Here is a 25,055-nt window from a genome sequence, read left to right as displayed (position 1 = left end):
TCAGGGAGTTTACCCCCTATATTTTCTTCAGAGTTTTGTGGTTTCAGATCTTATGTTCAAGTCTTTAATCCATTTGAGTCGATTTTTGTGTATGGTGGAGATATTGATCCAGGGTCATTCTTCTGCATGTAGCCGTCCAGTTTTTCCAGTACTATTTACTGAAGAGACTCTCCTTTCCCGATTGCATAGTCTTGGCTTTGTTGTTGTGAATTTGTTGACCATGTATGCATAAGTTTATTTCTGGGTGTTCTAGTGTGTTCCATTGATCTGTGTGTCTGGTTTTATGTCAGTGCCATACTGTTTTGGTTGCTGTAGCTTTGTAATATAGTTTGAAATCAGAAGTGTGATGCCTCCAGCTTGGTTCTTCTTTCTCAGAGTTGCTTTGGCTATTCAGGGTCTTTTGAGGTTCCACACAAATTTGAGATTTGTTCTATTTCTGTGAAAAATGCCCTTGGGATTTTGGTAGGGATTGCATTGAATCTGTAGATTGCTTTGAGTGGTATGGATATTTTAACAGTATTCTTTCAGTCACGAGCACAGAATATCATTCTATTTATTTGTGTCTTTTTCAGTTTCTTTCATCCGTATCTCACAATTTTTTTAAATTGTTATTTCTGTCAAAAAACAAAGTATTGAAAAAAATAACACATCTCCCTGTCTACTTCTGTGTATTCTCTCAGCAGTGGCTTTCACATTTTCTTAATCATGGCCCTCAGTAAGAAATACATTTTACATTGTGACTGTACACACAGCATAAATACAAGTTTCATGAAATAATAGTTAAACTTGTTATGTTCCTTGTATTATATTTTCTATTTTATTCTTTTAATTTTATTTCATTGTTTTTAAATGTTCCTCTTGATCCACTAAATTGATCTCATCACACACAATTTGACAACTGCTATCCTAGAATATTTGTACTCTAAGAAAAATAAATAGAACTATCTCTGTAATTGTTGGAAACAGGATTTATCTTTTCCTGCTTTTCCAGTTTCCAGCAACCCTATATAAATGCTACGAAAATGAAGTGCTTCCTAACATGAGTTAGTGAATGCGCTCTCCATTACAAAGAAAGATAACATTTAGTCATTAAACAAAAAGACACGTAAAGTCTGTCTTTGAAGAAGCATTTATTTCTGTTGGTTGTGCATATTAGAAATATGGGGGCCTATTTCTCATTTGTCGTGGAATTTTATTCATTCTGGTAAGGCAGGAGAGGTCCTGCCTTGTGAAGACTTTAAACAGAAAGAGATGTAGTAGGGTTCAGCCTGGGATGTGTGCTTGTTACAAGAAATATCCATCACTAGAACAGGTTGCTGAGGAGGTTTGGGAAAGTGATCTTTCTTAGAGCTTTGGTGCATCTGTCCAGGATGTCATTGATTCAGCTCTCCCTTTAACAGTAAAAATAGATGAAGATGACCATAATTATATATATCTTAATATCACTTAGTAGAATTACCCAAGAGAAAGATCATAAACCTCTACTTAAAGCATTTAGGAGTGTTATTTCTCATTCTTTTCTAGGAGCAACCCTTAAAAATTAATAATTCAGATGTGGAAATACTACATCATATTAATAATTCAGTACATATTAGTATTTTCTGCTTTAGGTGTCTTTACAGCTTTCTGTCAATGAAATCTTAGAGAGTGTTTTTCTCTATTCTGGGATGGAGAATTCTGTTGTTTTATTCTAAGTTCTAAATACATCCATCGTTAGGTTTCCAGTGATTACAACAAATACTGCATATATGATAATTGCTCTAACTTATTATTTTATTTTACCACACATACTGATCTTATTTATGAAGACAGTGTTAATCCGGTTAAAGCTGAGTCGCAGTACTTATTAGTCACATGATTTGGGGCAAGTTAACGTTATCTGCACCTCAACTTCCTCAACTTCTGTAATATGGGTATAATACGAGATAATGAATGTAGTGTTTCTTTACGTAGTAACCCTGAAATATCCGTAGTAAAGTTTCCCCAAAAATCTCACACACAGGAATGCAACTCCAGCATTTATCTGACTTGGTAAAACAGTGTACTGCCACATGATTTCTTAAGAATTGGACTCAATTGCGATTGCCTTACCATATCTAGGTAAACTATATAGCCGATCTGGTAGTGTTTTTCCATTTTTTCCCCCACTGCCTTCTCGCCTGTGTCTGAGTTGCTAGTACAGTATGTTACAGAAATTTAGCATAGACCCTGAGTGTTCTGTCTTTGCCTTCCAGTAGAGACTCTGTTGGCTATAAATGGTAACAGTATGTTTTTGTGACTCACAAAGAATTGTGATGAGTTTTAGTACATATATTTTAAGCATAAGGAATACTTTATAAAAAGTGATGAGACATATAATAAGTATTTGTTAAATAACACGTCTTTAAGTTGATAATGATAATAGACCTTTTTATGAATACCAGAAACTATATAGGGGATGAAGACAATTTTAACACTCTATATGGCCAGTTTAGATAGGTAGATAGAAGAAGGATGGCTAGTGTAGAGAGAGAAATATGTTGACAGCTTTTTAATAAATTGATTACAGAAGCTTTATCTCTGTATAAAAGTCATCACTGTCAACATTAAATACTATAGTTTAACCCACTTCATTTGCATAACATTGCTCTGGGCGTTATGTAAAATCAGTACAAGGTGGTATCTGTCCTTCTGGTACGCCAAAATGTTCTGTAAATGAATATATATTTGACAGTGTTGAGTTAATGGTATATAGAGAGAGGGACAAAATGCATTCTCTAAAACAATTTGATTTCTAAGTTTCAAAATATTTTTCCACCAGAAAACATTGCTTTTACTAGGCCACCTTTTTTTTTTTTAAAGATTTTATTTATTTATCTGACAGAGACACAGCGAGAGAGGGAACACAAGCAGAGGGAGTGTGAGAGGGAGAAGCAGGCTTCCCACGGAGCAGGGAGCCCATTGTGGGGCTCAATCCCAGGACCCCGGGATCATGACCTGAGCTGAAGGCAGACGCTTAATGACTGAGCCACCCAGGCGCCCCTAGGCCACCTTTTCTAAGGACTTTTTCATGCATTGAAACTTGTAGAAATGAAAAATTTGTCTATAAGAGTAGTGCCAACAATGATACATTCACTTTGTTATGTTTAGTATATTTTGATCCTCCCTGGAAATGAAATCTTAGTTTCTGTTTGTATTTGGTTATAGAATGGTTTGAGCAGAATTGTTATTTTAGAAAGCATTAGAAAAGTAAACTGATTTCTGGAAAATTGAGGAAAAAACAATAGCTAGTCGTCAGGGAAGTTAGCTGGGAGCCTAGCTAAAGATAAAAGTTGATTATCAAGGATAATCTAATATAGATTAAGAAACGAAAAATAAGCTTTATCTTTATATCATTTTTTGTTTTTGCATTTAGCAAAGTAAATATCCAACTGTAGTGTATATAAAATTATACTGTCCAAAATATCATTCCCCCTCCACCCAGATGATCAACATACACTCAAGACTATTCTTTACCTGCTTTTGAACCAACACTTCAAACAAACTTTGGCCACCAGTGATGTTGGTACAGTGAAGTGCTGGATGCCCGTGGTGAGACAAATAGTTAAATACATTTATGCACACATACATGAAAGCTAACTGGAAATTAAGATAACTTTTTTTAGTTTATTTTGAAGAGCAAGAGATGAGAAAAGAATTTCTCCATGGTTAATTCAGTTCGTGCATACTGACTAATATAATACTACTAATGAGACAGAACTTTTTTTCCCAATGGTCTTGCATTGAGGAGCAGTAATGTTTGCATAAAAAAAAAAATGTTCTTGCTCTCAAATGGCCATTAACCAATTTCAGCGTGCTGGTTCCTTAGTGAGGAAGGCTCTAAACAGAGGGTTCATCTCATTGATGGAGCTGCCCTGCCGAGTGCTGGGTGGGAAGGACCCTCCGGCAGCGTGCGGGCTCAGCAGGGTGAACGCTGTGCCCACCAGCAGCAGTTACCCTGAGGGAAGCAGCCCGTGTGGCCTGTTCCCATCCATGCCTAACATGTCAGCACCCTGATTATGGGAGGATACCTCCCAGAGGTACATACATTTGAAAGGCTGCCCTTGATGACAGACAGTGTTTATTCCTGAGGCCTTTCTGAACAGATCATCTGTTTTTGAGAGAAACACTTGGATGTTGATGGAAGGAAACAGTTGTTTGGGGGAAGGAGATTTGGTCCATGGCTCTCATCAACTCATCCTATTAAAATAACAAGTCTGGAAGCTTGTCTTTTTGGCCATACCGATTGGCTCCAAACAATCCTATGTATCTGTTCCTTTGATTAAGTATCACTGCTTTGATCGCGTCCCTTTTTTCCAGCAGTGACCACGTGTCTCTGTTTACCTGGGACAGTTCAGATGTCTGTTGCCGTGGCACATTTTTGTACAGTGCCCATTTTCATCTCAAGAGTATCTCTGGGCAATAGATTATATGGTCATTCTAGACACTTACCTCAAATGCCCTGTTTTTAGAATCCATCACCATTTAAATCCCATTTTTACATATATTTTTGTGATACCTAGTCTCTATAGAGTCTGTTTCTTTGACCAACATCCTTTTGTATTGCATTTGTTGATGTGGGTCAACAAATCCTGACAAACTGGGACTTTCTGTTTTTAAAGACAACATCATTTTTTTCTAAACACGCTGGATTAAAGATGGCTGCAGAATCTTTACACAACTCCCATCAAGAGGAGGCTCTGTCTCCCCTCCCCTTGAGTTTGGGCTGGCCGGTGACTACTTTGACCAACAGAGGATGGCCGAAGTGATGCTAAGCAAGTTTTGGGCCTTGTCACTAAGAGGACTAAGCAGCTTCCACTGTGGTCTTTTGGAGCCCTGAGCTGCCATGAAAGAAGTCCAGCCAACTTGCTGGCGATCCCATGAAGAGGGCTGAGACTACGTTGGAGAGGAGCCAGCCCACCAGCATTCCAGGCCTGTGGTGAGGCCATCTTCAACCTTCTGTTCATCCCAGCCCTAATTGACCACTGACTGCACCCAGTCAGTGCCATGGGGAGCAGCAGAATCGCCCAGCTGAGCTCTGCCTAAATCCCTGGCCCATATCATCATGAAATACAGTAAAATGGGGGCGCCTGGGAGGCTCAGTCGGTTGAGCGTCTGCCTTCGGCTCAGGTCATGATCCCAGGCTCCTAGGATCGAGCCCTGTGTCGGGGTCCCTGCTCAGTGGGGAGCACGCTTCTCCCTCTCCTGCTCTCCCTGCTTGTGCTCTCTCTCTCTCTCTAATAAATAAATAAAATCTTTAAAAAAAAAAAGAAAAACAGTAAAATGATTATGTTAAGCCATTAAGTTTTGGGGGTGGTTTTTTATGCAGCAGTAGTTTCTGAAACAACAAAACATTTATAGGTACACATGTTATTTTAGAAGTTATTTTGATAAAAGTACTATTGATCTTTTGGATTTCTCTGTGAAGATCTTTAAAAAATATTAAAGGTAAATGATAAGTGAATCAATGAGTTGATGTATCTTAACTCTTAAGAGGTGGCAAATTGATGTAAGCACCTACCACCTGCCCTCACATTTATCTGCCCTCACAATTTATCTGCCCTGTGTCATTTTACTCTCCCCACCCACACATAATTAACTTTGAAGATCACATTTGATTTTATTGAGAATGTAACGTATTAGGGGTGCCTGGGTGGCACAGTCGGTTAAGCTTCTGACTCTTTATTTCGGCTCAGGTCCTGATCTCGTGAGATCCAGCCCCACGTCAGGCTCTGCGCTGGGAGTGGAGCCTCCTTGGGATTCTCTCTCTCTCTCTCTCTCTCTCTCTCTCTCTCTCCCCCTCTTCCTCTCTCTCCCTCTGCCCCTCCCCCACCAACCTCTTCTCCTCCCTCTCTAAAAAGAAAAGAAGAAAAGAATATAACATATTAAAGTTTAGTTTCAGCAGAAAATCTTAAGTATATTTGACATATGCTGCCATCTAATTTAACAAAAAAAATTCCTTCCATGTATTTATTTGGTGGTAGACTGCTTTGATTTTGATTATCAGGCATCTGGCACATATGAATTAATGAATAGAGGTCCCTTCAGGTCATTACATTCTGCATTTTGGCCGTTTTCCTCCCAAATATCTGGAGACACCCTCCCCTCCCCCCTTACCACAAATCAGGCATTTCAGTATCTAATGCAAGGTATAATAAAGAATAAAAAATAAAATATTCTAAATAGTGTTCATCCAAAAATGCTTTTCTCAGACTGGTGACCAGGGATATTGTTTCTGTGACATTTCCACTGTGGTCTACACGCAAAAACTGTTGTATTTGAAGATCTTCATTTTATGTATTGCTCTGTTCTGTACGTCTATAAAAGAATTGATTCCAGCATTGGCGATAGAGGTACATAGATACAAAACATTCCTAGCCCTTGTTTTCCTGAGGGTCCAGATCTGACTTCAGAGGTAGCCCCCCTGGTGTAAAGCAGACACCAGACTTTACCCCAGAGCTCCTACCTCTCTTTGGAGTTTTGTTTTGTGTTGTTTTCTATTTTCTTTCATTATCTCACTAGGGCTGAGCCATGGCTCCTATCTAATGACTTAGCAGTGTTTGGAGTGAGAAGATGACTGGAATAAGAAAAGATACTTCTGTTTGGAGAAGATGGGAAATTGTCAGCCTTCGATAGTAGAAGGAATCATATTTATCCTGTTTTTTCTAAAATCGAATGGTCTTCCATAGACGGTTAGATTTACTCATCCTTGCCAGACCAACGGGAGCCAGAGATAGAAGATTCTATGTAACATTTTTTGTACGTTTTTTACAGATCTATCACCATAATTAAGATTCTAGAACTGACTTAACTAACAGATGGTTTGAGCGAACTTCGAAAAGAATAATTAGCATTTCTGTAGTATTTTACAGTATCCATAATACTTTCAGGGCTAATTCATGTAAACTGCCTAGCGCCGTGTCTGGCACCTCCTAAGCTGTCTACAGATGCCAGCTATTATTAGGAAAATCCCCACCATCGTGTTCCTCAACATAGTAATGCCTAAGTATCATTAATATTTCTGTGTCACAAACAAGGAACCTGCGGCTCAGAAAGGTCACCTGACATCCAGGGAAGCAGAGCTGGGCGTTTTCTAGGTCCCCTAAATCCAAATGCAGTTCTCTCTCCCTTATAATAATGCACACCATCAGGATTTTAGCCAGCGGCCAAATTGTGGTTGACCTTCACTCTTAGCCTAGGGATAAGCTTTATCTAGTCATTGCAGAGCCACTACATTTTTTTTTTTTTTCCTGAGGGAGCGGGTTCAGGGGGATGGGGAGAAAACTGTGTGCACTGTTTTAAGATAAGTATTGTGGAAGTAGCATAAAGGATAGAATACAGAGGTGAGAAATTGGAGGTGGGATCAGCTAGGAGACTGTTGCATAGTTCAAGGGTTTCTGTAGCAGGAATGAAAATGAAGGGACAGATTTTCTCACATCCAATGATCCTTGCTCTCCCCATCCTGTGTACTCACTGTACTAGACCTGTTACAGCCCCTCATCCCAAACCTGATTACTATTAAAGGCTACTGAAGACTTTGCTTACCAGCCATTCTTCCTTGCTGGCTCCCACAGAGACTTCTTACAACTGTTTCTAATTTCTTTTACTTCTGTTTCTGTTGGTTTCAATCAGTATCTGTAGCTCATCCTTCTCCATTGGCTGCTGTTGGACACCCTAACCTCTGCCAATAGTGATAGTTTACAGCTCTTTCATTGTGCATTTGTTTGGTTTTGCATTTTCCATCTGTCACCTGTTATTCTCCTGGTTCAAAAAAAAAAAAACCTTTTTAATCGATATCACCAGGCGGTCTTACGCTGGTTGAACCAACCAATTACAGCATCATGTGTACCTGATGTGTTCTTCCCCCAAGGTCTTTATTGCTGGAGAGAAGAAATCCTAATTGTATTGTCTAGAAACCAAGCTTGCTAGACATCCGATGTGTTGGGTTTTGGGGTTAGCTTTCTTTCAGATTTATTTGGTGCTGTTTGTATTGTAACTTGGAAAGTAAGAAATATTTTGATATCCTTTGGTGCTGTTTGTATTGTAACTTGGAAAATAAGAAATGTTTTGATATCCTACTACAATCGTAGAGCAATCTCCCAGGACAAATACTACCCTATTCATCATTTAAAAGTTCCTAAAAAGCTTTAGCTCTTCATAGCTTTGCTGCATCTTTAAATCTTCTTCATTCAAAAGTGGCTTTTAAACAGTATTCGTAATTGAGCTTTAACTGTGTACCAGAGACATAGGAGTTTTCATTCATAAACATTTTTGTCAGAAATTCTGAAATGAAGAGGTGTCAAGGAGCTGTATTCTATAACCTAACCTGGTAAAAATGTATGTAACAGTTCAGAAAACTTGCTGTTCCTGAGCAATTGACTCAGTGTAGTCTCTTCAAGTACAATAGTTAGACCTGTTTTTAAATGCACAGGTTTCAGATTGCAACTGTCACTAAAGGTAAAACGCATGTTTTATGTCTGAACACATTTGTTCCTTTGATAGATGAAAGCTGTGTGTTCTTCATATATGCATCCAACCTTGAATTTTCCCTGCTATTTAAATTATGTAGGAAGACCCATACTTTGCTGACAGATTTTTAAAATGATATATTTTGATTTGGTGACTGAATATATATTAAAATACAGATCGAAATTTAGCTACACAGTAAAGTATCAAAGATAGACCAATCACTGCTTTCTACCTTATTTTGGGTATCGTGAATATTGCGCTTTAAGAAAAAAAAAAAGAATCAACTGGTTTATTCAGATAATTTTTTGCATTTGGTTTTTTTTTAAAGATTTTATTTATTTATTTGAGAGAGAGAGAGAACGAGAGAGAGAGAACGAGAGACAGAGAGCACGAGAGTGAAGAGGGTCAGAGGGAGAAGCAGACTCCCTGCTGAGCAGGGAGCCCGATGCGGGACTCGATCCCGGGACTCCAGGATCATGACCTGAGCCGAAGGCAGTCGCTTAACCAACTGAGCCACCCAGGCGCCCTTGCATTTGGTTTTTAAGTGACAAGATTTTAGGCCTCTAGTTGTAAACACTTCCTTACAAATAACACATTACTTGGGTAGAAAATCTCCATTTCTAATAAATAAAAAGCCAAATTAAATGTGGAGTCATCCCTGTATTTTTTCTTTTTAATAGAGGTATTTGAAGTGCTGTGGTTATCTCGATAATCCTGAAAAGAACTGTGGTCAGATGAATCCAATTTATAGATCGGAGAGTGAAGAAAATGTTCAAAATTATTATCATTTGTATTTCCAATGACATGTACTTTAGTATTAGTATTCCTTACGCTTTCAGTCTTCAGCCAGTTTTGAATATAAATTAAACAGCATAGAACCTGGACAGAAATTTAAAATTGATTACCAGCGTTCAGCTGAGTAATAAACTTAACTGATCGACTGAATCATGCACTTTATGTGCCTTAAACCCCATAGCCAACATGCATGCTCACTCAGTTTGTCTTGAAGGTTATTTTCTGTTCCTATTTTAATGAGGAAATCATTTAGATAATTATTTATTGATCTTTTTTTGCAGTTTCATTTTTTTTTTAATTGAGGTATCACTTCTGTGCAGTAATGTGCATCCATCTTAGGGGTCCAGCTGGACAAATCCCAGATGAAGATGCAGGACAGACATTTCAAGGAACAGTAGTTTCCCTCACGTTCCGTCCCTGTCACTTCCATGCTCAGAGACCAACACAGATTATTTGTGTCTACTCCCGAGCTGCTGACTTCTGTCCTTCAGCATCCTCTTTGTGAGAGTCATCCATGTTACATAGAGCAGCAGTTAATTCCTCCCTGAGCTGCAGTAATCCCCTTGTATGTATACACCATGGTATTATTCTCTCTCCTGCGCATGGGCATTTGGGTAGTTTCTAGATGGGGGCTATTATGATTAATGCCTCTTTGAAGATTCTGCGTACATGGACACTTTCTCATGGTATATACCTACGAGTGGAATTATTGGGTTGTAGATGCATATGTTCAGCAGTAGTAAATACTGCCAAGTGATTTTACAAAGTAGCTGTACCAGTTTCCTCTTTCACGGGTCCTGTCAGTCTTTAATTTTAGCTAATCTGGTAAGATTCTGTTGGTACCTCATTGTGGTTTTAGTTTTTGTTTCCCTGGTGTGTGATGATGTTGAGCACCTTTTCACATGCTTAATGATCATGGGTGTCTTCTTAAAAGAAATACCTACAAGTGTTTTGTCCATTTAAAAATTGCATTGTTGTTTTCTTTTGTAGAAATTCTTTATACGTTCTGGATAGAAGTCCTTTTAGATACATGTGTTGCAAATACCTTTTCCCAGTTTTTGGCTTACCTTTTCACTTGCTTAACAGTTTCTTTTAATGACCGTAAATTCTTAATTTTAATGAAGCCCAGTTCATTAACCTTTCCTTTTATGGTGAGTTCTTTTTTGTGTCCTATTTCATATATTTTATTTTATTAGATATAATTATAAAATTATATATAATTTTATAAATAAAATTATTTATTATTTTATTACTTTAATAAAGTAATAATTTAAAAAGAGCTAAAAAATGTACATTTATACTGTTGCATAATTATCATTCACAAACTTGGAGAAATAAAATGTCCAAGTGTTTGGTAAGAGTTGAAAGCTGAAATATCAGTCTCTTTTTATTAATAGTAATTTAAGAACATATAGGAAGACCTTCGAAGACCGATTTGAGTGGCAAATGATTTTTATCTTAAACAGTAAAAGAAAAGTTCGTATCTGGAGACAACATACGTCTTTTAAAGAGACTCACAGGTATAGTCAGTAAATGATAGGTGGAAATCCAGAAAATATTAAGGTAAACATGAAGTGAATAACCTGAGTAGGATATTTTAAAAATAAAACTTTTAGAGGAAAAAGAAGTAGCTAATTCTACAGGAAAATCATCATTTTGTAAACTTGAAGCTAAGAGGAGGTGATCTTTAATGCTTATTAAGAACTCCATGATAAACCAAAATCTTCTTAGTAAGAAGCAGTGATTTGATAACCAAGATCATTTTAAACATGGTCACAGTGAAAGTGTATTAGAAACAGGGTAATAGAAGGCATATGGTAGTTCCCTTTGGGGTCCTGTGTTCTTAGTCATGACATAAAACTATACTTGTAAAAACAGTAGTTTACCTGTGAATCATTTCTGATTTCTCTTTGCCAAAACCACTGCCTGCTCTGTGTCTTTCAACCAGTCTATTAGCATATCTTGTTGGTACAAACTCCAAATATATTTTACGTCTCATTTCTTTACCTGGTCATCGCCATCATCTCAGTTCAAGTCCTTGTTGTCTCGTGCCTAGAACACTGCAGGTGTCTCCTGTCGTGCCCCCCAGATCCATTCTCTGCATGTTAGCCACACTGATCTCTTAACACATACGCCTTGTAACTTTCCCGCTGAATGGCCTTCAGTGGTTTTCTCCTGTTCTTAGAATAGTGGCCTTCGGTCCTTTTTATGCCTCATATTCTCTCCTCGTGCTCTTTATGATGTAACCATGCCAGTCTCCTTTTTGTTCCTGAATAAGCCTTTTTTCCTACTGCCTTTTATATTCTCTTCTAAAATGTTTAATTCCAGGTTTTTCCCATGGTTCATTCAACTTTCTACCTTCAAGCTTGTGCTTCAGTTTCATCTTCCCCGAAATGCCTTCTTTCATCACCCCGTGTAATTAATATTGGCTTGCCCAAGTTAACTATATAATAATCACGATTGGTTTTCTTCATAACAGCCATCCACGATCTTTATATTGTCCGTTTTATAGTGTTTCCTCCCACTTGAATGTAAACTTCAGGGACCTCATTTGTCTTATATCCCTAGTCCCTCACACAATGCCTAATGGATACTCAAGAGATACATTAATGACAATCTGTGGATCCCAAATTCTTAATGATATAAAATGTAAATGAGAGTTCAGACAAATGAGCTAATTTGTTACAAAAGGAAGGGAAGATATTTATTAAAAGAGATGAAATTTGACCTGAGCTTTGAGTGGTAGTTAGAATTTGATTGGTGGGAAGTGATGAACTGCTGAATTCTGCACCTGAAACTAGTATTGCCCTGTATTTTGACTAACTGGAATTTAAATAAAAACTTGAAAAAAATCAAAAGATAATAAAAATAACAATTTGATTGATGAGGGCCACTACAGTTAAATGACTGCCGTGAACAAGGAAACAATTTAGAGCAGAAGATTCTCTTTGGAAAGTTGTAGGAAGTAAGGTTGAATTAGATATGAAGGGCAAGAGTTTGGCTAGCTGAAGAACTAAACAGAAAGGTTTAGGTATAATGTGGTTAACAGTGGAGAGCTAATGCCAGCCCCTGAGGAGGGGCTATGATTTTTCTCTGTGACATGCTTTAACTGTATCCCACAAATTTTGGTGTGTTATATTTTCATTTTCTTTCTCTTAAATCTTTTCCAGTTTTCCTTGTGATGTCTTCTTTGACCCATGGGTTATTTAGAAGTGTATGGTTTCCAAATATTTGTAGATTTTCTAATATCTTTCTGTTACTGATTTTAATTTAATTCTGTTATGGTCTGAGAACATATCTTGTATCATTTCAGTTCTTTGACATTTGTTACAGTTTTTATTAGCTCAAATATGGCCTACCCTAGTGACTGTTCCCTACACTTCAGGAGGAATGTATTCTGCTTTTAGTGAGTGGAGTATTCTATAAATGTTAATTAGATAAAGTTGGCTAATAGCCTTTTGCACTGCCACACAGTTCTCACAGTTGTGGTCATCTTCCTGGTAAAGTAAGCAAAGAGAAAAGAGAAGGAAAGACCAAGATTTCCCATATAACCCCTGACCCCACACATGCATAGCCTCCCCCATTATCACCAACCCCCACCAGAGTGGTACATTTGTTAGAACTGATGAACCTACATTGATACATCATAATCACCCAAAGTCCGTAGCATTTACTCTTACCTTAGAGTTTACTCGGTGTTATACATTCTGTGGATTTAGACAGATGTGTAATAACTTGTATCCATCATTATGGTATCCTACAGAGTATTTTCACTGCCCTATAAATACTCTGTTCCACCTATTTATCCCTTCCCTCCCCCATCCCAATTCCTGGCAACCACTGATCTTTTAACTGTCTGTATAGTTTTGCATTTTCCAGAATGTCATATAGTTGAAATCATACAGTATGTAGCCTTTTCAGATTGGTTTCTTTCACTTAGTAATGTGCATTTAGTATTCCTCTCTTTCTTTTCATGGCTTGATACCTCATTTCTTTTTAATACCGAATGAAATCCCATTGTCTGGATAGACCACAATTTATCCATTCATCTACTGAAGGACATTTTGGTTGCTTCCAAGTTTTGGCAATTATGAATAAAGTTGCTGTAAACATCCATGTGCAGGTTTTTGTGTGGCGGTAAGTTTTCAGCTCCTTTGGGTAAATACTAAGGATTGCTGGGTTGTATGGTAAGAGTATTGTGGTTTTGTAGGAAACCACCAAAGTGGTTTTAACATTTTACATTTCCACCAGAAATGAGAGTTCCTGTTCCTTCACATTCTCACCAGCATATTTGGTGGTGTCAGTGTTCTGGATTTTGGCCTCTCTAGTCGGTGTGTAGTAATATTTCATTGTTTTAATTTGCATTTCCCTGATGACGTATGATGGTGGAACATCTTTTTATATGCTTATTTGCCATCTGTATATCTTCTTTGATGACGTGTCTGTTAAGGTCTTTGGCTTGTTTTTTTCTTGGGTTGTTTTCCTATTGTTGAGTTTCAAGACTTCTTTGTATATTTTGGATTATAATCCTTTATCAGATGTAAAAGTATTTTCTCCCTCAAATGGCTATTTAATACATTTAAAATGCCTGAATAGCATTGTAATGATCAATTGGTCCCTCACAAACTATTAGGAATCCATTCTTCTGATACAGTGTCAGCTCTTAATTTCTTGGAAAGCAGATTATCTTTATTAACCTTGGTATGGAGTATCCCTGATAGCTTTGAATATCTTTTTAGTGTCATTACTCTCCTTGCTTAATTTTTATATTACATTTACAAATTTCTCTCTGTTCTTCTTCAGTATGCATTCTGAAACCAAGAGAAAGTCAGAGTGGAGGATTGTGGTTTCCTTTCATTATTCAAACTAAATTACCAGAAATGCCCTTTTAGGATGAAATATTCAGTCACTTCAAAACAAGTCAGTGTAGAGGAAGAGAGCAGCCTTACTTAGCTCACGTTTTCCATCCTTACAAGAAGTATTGATGTTTCATGCTAGCAAGCTGTGGTAGGGGCTGTCACGTCCTAGCCAAAACAATCTTTTTTCTTCAGTACTTTATTGAAAGATTAAAAATATCAACCCCAAGGGTGGGGAAACGGGCACTCTTAATTTAAGCACTATGGGTTGAAGTGTATATTTTGGGGTGTCAGTTAAGTCTGTGTGTGTGTACACAACAATCTGATGCACTAACTTAGAAATACGATTTTTCTGGTTCAGGGGTTATGTCGTACACACACAGACACACATGTATACCATTGAGACGGAAATCACACTTCTAGGTGTAGTTCATCAGATTGCTGTTTATGTTAGTAAAAAAAAAAATGAGGGGATGGGAGCCCTTCATATGTACTAATAGGGAAGGAATAATTAAAAAATTATGGTACAGCTGTAGTGTAGAACCTATAAAATGTAATACTGCTTGGCCCTTAAAACGTATATCATTTATTGTAATAGAAATTTCCATGATACCAAGTGAACATTGAAGCTACTGAATATAATTGGTATAATCGCCTTTTCAAGAATTTATATCTATGTTTATATAGATTCATATGGGAAAATAGTCTGGAAGGCTATATACCAAAATAGTTAGATTGTTCTCACGGTGATGCGACTAAAAACGTTTTTCATTTTCCTCTTTACCTATTTAAATATTGCTGGGGATTTTTATCATTATGTATTACGGTTGACCCTTAAACAACACAGGTTTGAACTGTGCGGGTCCACTTACATGCAGATTTTTTTCAGTAAATACAGTATAGTACTGTAAATGTATTTTTTATGATTTTCTTAACATTTTCTTTTCTCTGGCTTTATTGTAAGAATACAGTATGTAATACATACAACATACAAAATACATGTTAAACAACTGTTTATGTTATCGGTAAGGCTTCCAGGAATAGTAGGCTACTACCAGCTGTTTTGGAGGAGTCAGAAGTTATATTGGAAAAAAAAAAAGAAGTTATATGCAGTCAGGGGCCCACTTCCCACATTGTTTGGGGTCACCTGTACTTACTTCATCTGACCAGGGAGAGGGGAAAGCAAACCTGTTTTCATTTTGGAGAAAAGAAAAGATTTCTATATTTAAAAGGGTAAAAGAACTAAAACCTTTGGGAAGGGCCAAGTTGTTACAAATGACAGCTCATGAGATTGGGATAAAGTTTTTAACATTGACTTTTTAACACTAATGTTTCACAGAACTGACAGGACAGAGCGGGTTGTTGGAGATAGGATAGGAGTTCCGCATCACTAATGAGGTGCAAATAGAACCATTTGGTAAGGTTGTCATGGAAGTGATTGGAGCATCGAGGGGTTTGACATTTTGCCTTGAGACTCTCTTGGTAGATGAGATTTTTAACACGGGTAGAAGGTTGAATAAGGGGACCTATAAAAGTCTTTCTGATGTTCATTCCTGAATTCAGAGAGAATTGTAGTCTAACCTGCTTGTGAAAAAGTGACTTAAGAAGAAAGCAGCACGATAAAATTTACGTGAAACATGGCCTTTTTAAAAATATGCTACAATGTAACACCTTCCAAAGGCAGTTAAAGGGGCTGACAGTAGGGGTTTCTGTCTACAACTTATCACTGGTGAAGAAATGAGGGGAAGGAGGAATTGATTCTGGACTTGCCGCAGTGGTAAACCAAGAACTATATAAATACGATATTATCTGGGGTCACGAAGTAGTAGATGAGGCCAGTGATTTCTAAGCCCTGCTGAATCTCACAGTTAGTCTTCAGAGCTTCCACATATAGATACATATTTTAGTAGGCTCTTTGTGGGTCCTGACCCCACAGATTCAGATTCAGTAGCTCCGGAGTAGGGCCTGGGGATCAGTATGTTTTAATTCTCAAGTAATTTTGCCGATCGGCCAAGTTTAGACACAACCACAAATAAGATACACATACATACACGTATGCACATATCAGGACCATTACCAAAAAAGGAGAAAACAACATAAAGATCATTGGAAAGCATCACATGTTTTGAACTATCTACAAAGCTGCCTCACTGCGAAGCCTATCCACATTCCCCCTTTGGGTGATGCTGGAGCCTGTATTGCTGATGTTCCATTCAGTGCATTAAGCAGACCTACTTAAAAGAATGAGTTTTATTTATCAATACATTATGTAATCATGCTCGTGAATACACGATAAGCAATATGAAAATGCATGTTGATAAAACATGCGTTTGTCTGCAGACTCTAAACTGATTTGAGCTACGTAACCATAACCCCTGTTCATGCCCTTAAAGGAAATGTCAAGGAAGATACGCTAAAGTTGAAGAGAAACCAGCTGATGTTTAAGATATGGACAAGGGGGTATCCTGCTTGTGATCAGGTTAACAATAATACGTCAACTGAATATTTTTTGGAATTTTGCATCTTCAGTGAGTTTCACTCCCAGATGATGTTAGTTAGGGGGGACTTGAAGGCAACTGGTAAAACTATTAACAGATCTAGAACATAAAAGGAACTGCCATCACCTACTATCCAAGTGCCTAGGCTTCCTAAATAAGAGAGTTGACCCTGTCATAACTGTCACATTTGTCTTCTGAGGTCACTTCTGCCACCCAGATTCCCAAGTTCTGTTTAGCCTCCAGTGAGCTAGTTCCCTGCACCAGAGGGTTTCGGGCCACGGCAGCTGTGGCATGTGACACAGATGGACCCCACAAGGCCGTGGGCTATTCCCTGAACCACCGCACGTGTTCCCCCCGCTCCCGGCTTCCACATTGTCCGCTCCGGGTCCTGCTGGAATGCTTTTTCCCGGGCACCCACTCGGCAAACACCCTACTCCTGTTGTGTCTTTGCTCACACACCACCTTCCCGAGGCCCACCCTGATCATCTAATTTAAAATTGCACCTGTGCCCCAGTCCCCGCCCAGACCTACATTTTCTTTTCTCCAGTGCACTTAACCCCTTTCAGTAATTATTTACTCGTGTTTATTGTCAGATGTCTGTCTCCTCTGCTAGATTGTCATCACTGTGAGGGCAAAGATCTTTGTTGGCGTTCATCGATGTATCTTAAGTGTCTTGAATAGCATCTGACACATAGTAGGCTCTTATCAAATAATCATGTGTTAAGTGGATGCATAAATATATGACGCCTTGGTTGTTTATCGCTAATTCTTTACGTATTCCCACAGCTAGAGCCATCCCACAGCTGAGGTCCCGAGTCCCAGCTCGCTGGCAGGAGCCGCTCCACGGGTAGAGTTGGAAGCCTCTACCGCTTGGTGTCTTGTCCCCACGAGATGTGGGATTTCCCCTACATTTTGGCCTTCGTCCTGCTCTATACTTTAACATCCCTTGTAGACATCAGCCTGTTGGCGTTGTGCTGAGATCAGCGCTCAGCAATCACTCGGTAAATGATATGATTATGAGAGTGGCCCACTATGTTCTGATTTTTAGCATAAGAGTGCCTTAGAAATGGTCTAGTCCAGCTCATGTTATACTTCAGGACACTGGAGAACCAAGAGATTAATTTTCCAAATTCACAGAACTAGCTGGAAGCAGTTCTGGGACTGGAGTCCTGGTCTGGCATTGTTTGCTGGCTTTTAAGGACACCGTTTTGCTACAGCAGGGAGGAAGGTTTCCCCAGGCCCTCCTCTGTTCCGTCTACACAAGGCTTTGCTTCGTTCCCTTTGCCTTCGTTCCATGACTCCGGGTCAGTCTCTTCTGCCCGTCTGTCCTCAGGAGCTCCTCGCCTCCACCAGCATCTCTTGCTTCTGACCCTCGGGAGAGGCAGTGCGGAGGGGAGAGAAGTGCCGCCCGGCTTTGATCGAGTCCTCGGGGATTTCTGGGTTATCTCGTGAGCTTTACAGCATCCCCATGTGGTGAGTGGGAGCAGACACTCTTACTCCTTCCTTTACTGACAAGGAAGTGAAATACAGGTGAATAGGGTTTGCTCAGTCTCGCAGTCTCCGTGGCGGGGCTGGAAGCTGAGCCTCCAAATCCTAGTTTAGAATCTTTTCTTCTGTGTCATATTTTAATGTTAACAGAAAGAGACAAAAATTTCTCACCGTCTGCTCTTCTGAAATGTACATAATACCTTTTTTTTTTTTTTTTCCTGAAGACCTTATTCAGTCTTTGAAAGTCTTCTGAGGATATCAGTCTGGATTTCTCTAGCATTTTTAGCGTGTTGGTCTTAGAAAAACCACTGACAATTCGAATAACGATATAATGGACAGGCTCCCTGATAACTAACTAAATTGTCATCTGCATTTGACAGTCATTAAATGCTGTTACATACGGACCTATGTTCGTGGTGTTCTGGTTGCCCTTTTGAGACTCTCTTGGTGACATTTATTCAGATTCTTGATTCAAACAGTGTATCATACAACTGTTAATGATTTGATATTTTTACAAGTTTTGAAAACCCACATATATGTGGTTTTTATTTAGGAGTGTAAGAAATATTTCTTTACATGTAAAACACGATATATTACTGTATTTAAACTAAAAAATATTCTCTAAAATATGTCTCGCTTAACTCCTACTAGAAAGTGGTGTCTTATCACTGTCCTTGTCGTTAAGTCTTGTGAACAGATTGAAATTAATTTTTTAACCTAATTAAATTCAACCAATACAGTGACTGAATTGTATTAGTGTTTATGTTACCTCACTGCCAAACAAAGTGTTTTCAAACACGCCGTGGCGTATATACTCTCATAAGAAAAATGAAGTGCATTATATGTTTGCGAGGCGCATAAGGAAGGGACATCGTCCCGATGTGACTGGCACTGGTAGCCCCTGCCAGGCTTCCCTGCACAGCAGGTTGCATGCAGAGCACCTGATACACAGTGTCTGTAATGCGCCTTCATCTTGAGGCCTTTTGTCCTTCCCGAGGCCACAGGCTACACAGAGTTGGTGGTGGGTAAGGGTCCTGGAAGATACGAAAGGCTCTCGTGTCCTGTGTTCAGGGTCCTCAGTAGGACGAGGCCAGAAGGCGTAAGGCAGAGTTGAGGTACAGTAAGTTCATACAAAGTCACTGATAGAAGTTGGAGTTGTCTGAATCCATTTCCTGCAGAAATGATACCCAGGTTCTAGACTGACCGTTGATATTGTTACCCCTACACATTTTGAAGTTGTTTTTGTTTCAGATTGCCACGTGGCATGCTGCCTGGAGCGTGCCCTCTGCTCTCCATTTGATCTAGTGCCAGAGAAAAAAGCAAGCTTCTGTCGAGAATATAGTTTGCTTTACAGGTTAGAGTGAGGGGAGAACCCCGTTTTACCAGGATGATGAGATTGTGGAAGTATTCTCGCTAATCGTAACCATTGGCCCTCACTCAGTTTCCTGATTGATAGAAAACTCTGTACGAGCCCCGCCCCGGTGAAGTCTCCACCACGTGACAGTTTTCTGGCAGATGAGCTGTGTCCAGTCACATTTGTTATTGCTTGTGTGCAATTTTGCAGTTTGCTTTGTTTATAAATTGGAGAGGCACTCTGCTTAGGGGACAGTACAAACACACACACACATTGATTTATACTATGAAATCACAAGAAGCTTTCAAATGGTGTCTAGAGTAAAAATGATAGCCTTATGAAAATATATGCGCAACATTTCTTACAACAAAAGTAGTAAATAAACGTGCAGAGTAACACCATGTAGTTTTACATGGGGAGTAAGCATCGTAAAGAGAATCATCTTTAGGTACCAAAATGATGTAGGGCCTTTCTTCTTTCTTCCCTTCATATCATTTGTTATCTTTATTAGTCGAGCCTTTTCCTAATGTCATAACTCACAGTCACCTGGTGTTATTCTGTCTGGCTCCATAACAAAAATACCATAAGACCGTGTGGTTTAAACAACAGGAATTCGTTTCTCACAGTTCTGGAGGCTGGAAGTCCGAGATCAAGCCTCTGGCAGATTCCAAGTCTGATGAGGGCCCGCTTCCCTAGTTCATAGACTCATCTTTATGTTGTGTCCTCACATAGCAGGAGGGGCAAGGGAGTACTCTCCTATCTCCTTTATATACAAAATGGCACCAGTCCCATTCATGACTTAATCACCTCCCAGAGGCCCAACCTGGGATTAGGTTTCAGCGTCTGACAAGGAGGAAGGACACTATGACACACCTGTTCTGTTTTGGAAGGAAAAGGAGAGACAGCGTCAAATAAAGCTAATGATCAAAAGGTTTAATCCATGCCAGGCTGAAAAGAACCATGATTGTCTTTCAACTGGCCAATCTAGAACAGTTTTGTAAAGGGATAGAGTGTAGTTCTATTTGATAGTTTCCCTCCTAATGATCTCTCCTATCTTTTTTCATATTCGGGAACTGTTCGCACATGACCAGTGTGTGTATTTATGGAACAGAGTAAAAATGCTGACAATTACAAATTGATTGTTTTTTTCAGTAGAGCTATTACCTCATCAACTGATACTTTGAGTAAGCATCTCTTAAAGTGAAAAAAATTTAAATTAATCCACCTAACAAGACTTATTCTGAGATTCTGAGAATAATTTTCCAAATATATCTGGAAAAGTAAATTGATTTTCAAAGATGTATAATGGATGAATTAACCTCATTTTCAAAAAACCCATTTACGATCCACTGTGAGAGCAGCTTCTAAATGCCCTCAGGTAGGCGTCAAGTCAAGTGGAGCAAAGAATTTCTCACGCAACTGAAGAGAATATTCGGAGTAGAATAGAAGGACAAAAGAAGAAAAGTGCGTTTTAGCCATTGAACTTTGTGCTAACTTCTACAATTCATGTGTGTCGTTTACTCTCTTGTAGGTATGAGAAAGTGCCAGTCATCTTGGTTGGGAACAAAGTGGACCTGGAAAGTGAGAGAGAGGTGTCCTCCAATGAAGGCAGGGCCCTTGCGGAAGAGTGGGGCTGCCCCTTTATGGAGACTTCCGCTAAGAGCAAAACAATGGTGGACGAACTGTTTGCGGAAATCGTGAGGCAGATGAACTATGCCGCGCAGCCCGACAAAGATGACCCGTGCTGTTCTGCGTGTAACATACAATAGCGTTCAAGTACGGCTGTCCTGGACAGGACCCGCCCACCACCGTAGGCGACACACACCTCGTCCGCCCGACTGCGGAGCTTGCAGGCTGTGTGGTGTGAATCCACAGTGAAGTAGCAGCCCTTATTCAGCATTGAGCAGTGACTGTCAGTTGCTATCTCTGAGTAACATTTGGGTTCAGTAACTCCAGTTTCCACCACGGGCCTCGGTCTCCTCTGTGCACCTGCAACTTGAAGGCATAGCCAGTCGATCTACAGGGTGATCTCCTCCAAAAGCTATGATGGCCTTGTCGCTGCGTTGACAGAAGCACCTACTGTATAAATTAAAAATAACCATGAGAGAGAATCCAGAAGAATCCCTATGACCACTTACAGTTAAAGTATTTTGTCTTCTTTAAAAAAATAAATAAATAAGTAAAGGAGAAATATTTTCCTAGGAGAGTACTGAATTTCAGGACTTGAGATAGTGCTTCTAACCAATGTATCCTGTCAAGTAAGATAACAACAACTGACCTGCCGACGGCATTACAGGGAGCAAATCTTCCCTCAGCTGACGTATTCCTGTTTCTCAAAATTGATGCTTAATTGTAGATGTTATCCCAGTCTGTGACGCGGAACTAACTCGTGCATCAGACCTTGATAGAGCAGAAGTCAGAACAGGTTGTGGTAGGAATACAGTCTGGCTTTAGAGTGTGTTAAAATCACCTGCTTTGCCACAGAAGATGGAGGCTCTCACAAGGGTTTGATCCACATTAAAACCCCAAGCCCACCCTCTGTTAACAAAGCAGGGATGGTCTTAATTACTTTACTGAACAAGAAGGAAGCAACTGTAATGGGAAGATTGCCTAGCCTTACTCACAAGACGCGTTCTGGTAGATTAACTAGTACCATCGTGTAAGGAAAATGAAGCCATGCTGCATCCACATGTTCCCATTTGCAGAAACCTCACAGGACAGTACAGATATCTTGCATTTTTATGTTCGTTAAAGCAGCAAATTCCTTCTTGCCTTTAAGGGCTATGGTTGAGGTGTGATTCTTGGCTAACCTGCTTTCAAAATCAAGTTTGCTATAGCGAGCTTAATTGCAGGCATCTAAAAATTGAATAACCATGTGAAATAATTTGGGCTTAAAAGTAGAACATAAATTATAGAGTGGAAGGCAAGGGACAAAAAAAAACCCCACAAAACCTTTTATCTTTAATTTTCCTGGGGAATTATATAAAGATTTTCTTATAACAATTTTGCCCTGATTACTGAAGTGGCAAAGCTAGAGTGAATATTTTGTTTTGAAAAGGTGCTCAAGCTCTGACATTTTTGGTTTTCATAGCCGTGAAGTATTTATCATTTGCATGACTAATGGCACAGGAAAAAACCTATTCATAAGTTTTTACAATCAAGCGTAGAAGGGTTTTCAACGAACTTCAGAGTTATAAATGCTGAAGAGAGTATCTTGAGCTAATCCTCTGGAGATAAATCTGGCCTTCAGAACTGCACTATCACTGAGCCTGCGATTTGCGTACTTGCCTCACACTTTGTTGGCTTCACACACTTGTGCAAGTAACCTCTGGTCTTACGTGTGTACCTGAGAGAAGAGTGTGTGTTTGTGTGTGCATGTGTGTTAACTGTTCCTAAGAATTTGGCACAAGTCAGAGATAATTGCCTATACTGAGAATCCGTACTGCAGAATATCGTGTATCAAAAAGCATTTTTTTTCTTTTAAATTATTTGCGTGGGCTTTTTTTACACGTTATGGAAATCATTGCTGGCCCCCAAATGTTTAGTAAACTGGCATTGAGCTTAGAGGTTAGCAAAAAGGTGGCTAGTACTTTTCACGGATGAGAAAACAGATATGTGGGTACAGGTCGTGATTGTGAAAAATCTTTGAATTGTGAATATTTGCATTCTTCAACATATTTTTTTCTTACAAACCCCAATTGGGAAGCACCTTGTTTACAGGACAGAAAGTTCTAACCCGTTTTCTTGAAACCAGTTTCGGTATGTCGCAGTTGATTCAACTGAAAACATTTACAGAAATCGGAGATTCAAGAAGTATGATTTGTCTACAGAAATAGAAATATTTGCTATTTGCTAGTGAATCGGCTGAGATTTGAAGCCTCTAACTTCTCAGAATGATTGTTGTTTTTGTTTTTAGAATTCCATATTTAACAGCAATTTATGACAACTAAGATTACATATTAAAAACATCTGTAAAGACTCCAAGTTTTACGTTATGGATTGCTATGCAGACCAGAAAAAGAAGTTAAATAATAGGAAAGGTATGGCAAAAACGTAAGGTGGAAAAGATTATTATCTGCCCATTCGGATTTTCGTTGGGAAGTGTTTGTGTCAGACAAGAAGGCGGGCTTTTACTGTACAGACGTTGCCGAGAACCGATCTGGCTGCCTGATCAGTGTTCCCCCATCTCCCTCCGTGATGAGTGATAAAGCATCAGAGATCCCCAGAAACATGGGCACCCTCTTGTGCCCTTCCTGTTGGTGTTTCATCTGGTAGGAATATAACTGGGTTTGAATGAATGGGTTTGTGGAGATGTTACTAACAAGCTGAAGAACAGGATGGAATGACACGACGTCACAGTGGCTACAAGAGAAAAGGCGGCGACCTTGCGTCGCTGTTGGTTTTATGCCCTGATCAGACTAGCAACTAGTTAAGTGAAAGTTTTTCTAACATGCCTTAAAAAATGTTATGGTTTGATCCAAAGACCCACTTTTTCTTTAGCTGTTTGTGATAAGCTTTTCTTTTGTTTTCATTTTGCCTCATTTTACTTTCAACAAAGGCGGTGTTTTTTTAGAAGTTTGTTTTTTTTTTTCTTTTTTGTTGCAGCTTTTTTGGGGGGGAGGGCAGGGTTGTTTTTTTAAGCTGTGATAGTGATGGTAACTGATGCCTTTCGTTTTGTTCAATTTACACCAAACAAGCCAGCATCTGATCAAAAGCATTACATAAAATCTTCCTTAAACTATTGAAAGGTGCTTCGACGATTTTCTCCTTTGGTTTGTAAGAATTAGAACTGAACTTTTGACTAAGCGCTTAGAGTTGCCATCACTTCTGTGGTAAAACTACTGATATTTGCTTTTTCTTTATAAGGAAATGTTGCCTAAGGATGTCTGCTGTTTGTTTTCAGGAGTTTTCCAGGGGGAATGTTGTCTGCGTATGTCTGAATGTGAAAAGTACGTATTTTGTTTGTTGCCATTGGTTTTTTGGTTGGTTTGTTTTGTTTTTCAGTTGTTCTTCTCACTAGTCTTGTGTTCACACTGGTAAGCTTTACTTGTCTCCTTGGCCAATCAAATGTTAAAGACTATGGGGGTCTTTTTATTTTATTTTTTTTAATTAACGTGTCATTGTGCATCTATTAAATCTTGATCAGGGTTTCAAGAATGACTGCAGTGGGTTTTGGAAACAGACTTATCATTATTGATTTGGGGTTTCCCAGAGATATAGTTCACAGTTAATTGTTGAGCTCTAATACAACTGACCATTTAAAATTGAACAACAGTTTATTGTTTTGTAACAATGTCAGTTGTTAAACCTTGACATTTCGATTAAAACATGAATTGTAGTTATAACTCAATGCAAATTCAACAGTTGTATTTGGAGTTAAATTATTTTAACAAATAAATTTATTTAATGAAACTTCCTCTGGATTTGTTTGGTTCGGTGTGGTTTTGTACATGTTCGTGAGGGAAATGTGTTCAAAATGTAGGAAAACAACTAAAAATTGCCATAGAACAAGTTTAATACACTTGATACAGAAATATTCAAGCTGAATTAAATCGACAGTGCATCAGATAAAAAGAG

At 38.9% G+C, this 25,055-nt stretch overlaps 1 protein-coding gene across 1 annotated transcript in view; it reads left to right on the top strand.

The window, feature by feature from the left end:
* Window positions 1-24,901, top strand: part of RAP2A (RAP2A, member of RAS oncogene family) — a 34,716-nt gene extending 9,815 nt beyond the window's left edge. Inside the window, exon 2 of the mRNA XM_025874796.2 lies at window positions 21,010-24,901. Within this exon, the coding sequence (XP_025730581.1) occupies window positions 21,010-21,247 (238 nt within the window). The 3' untranslated portion in view covers window positions 21,248-24,901. The remainder of the gene's footprint in view (window positions 1-21,009) is intronic.
* Window positions 24,902-25,055: the final 154 nt, after the last annotated feature.

This window comes from Callorhinus ursinus, unplaced genomic scaffold, assembly GCF_003265705.2.
Source record: "Callorhinus ursinus isolate GAN/ISIS: 27379988/994484 unplaced genomic scaffold, GSC_fseal_2.0 scaffold7, whole genome shotgun sequence".
NCBI classification, from domain to species: Eukaryota; Metazoa; Chordata; class Mammalia; order Carnivora; family Otariidae; genus Callorhinus; species Callorhinus ursinus.
Note: the sequence above shows the minus strand (reverse complement) of the source record. Positions and strands in the feature narration are given on the sequence as shown.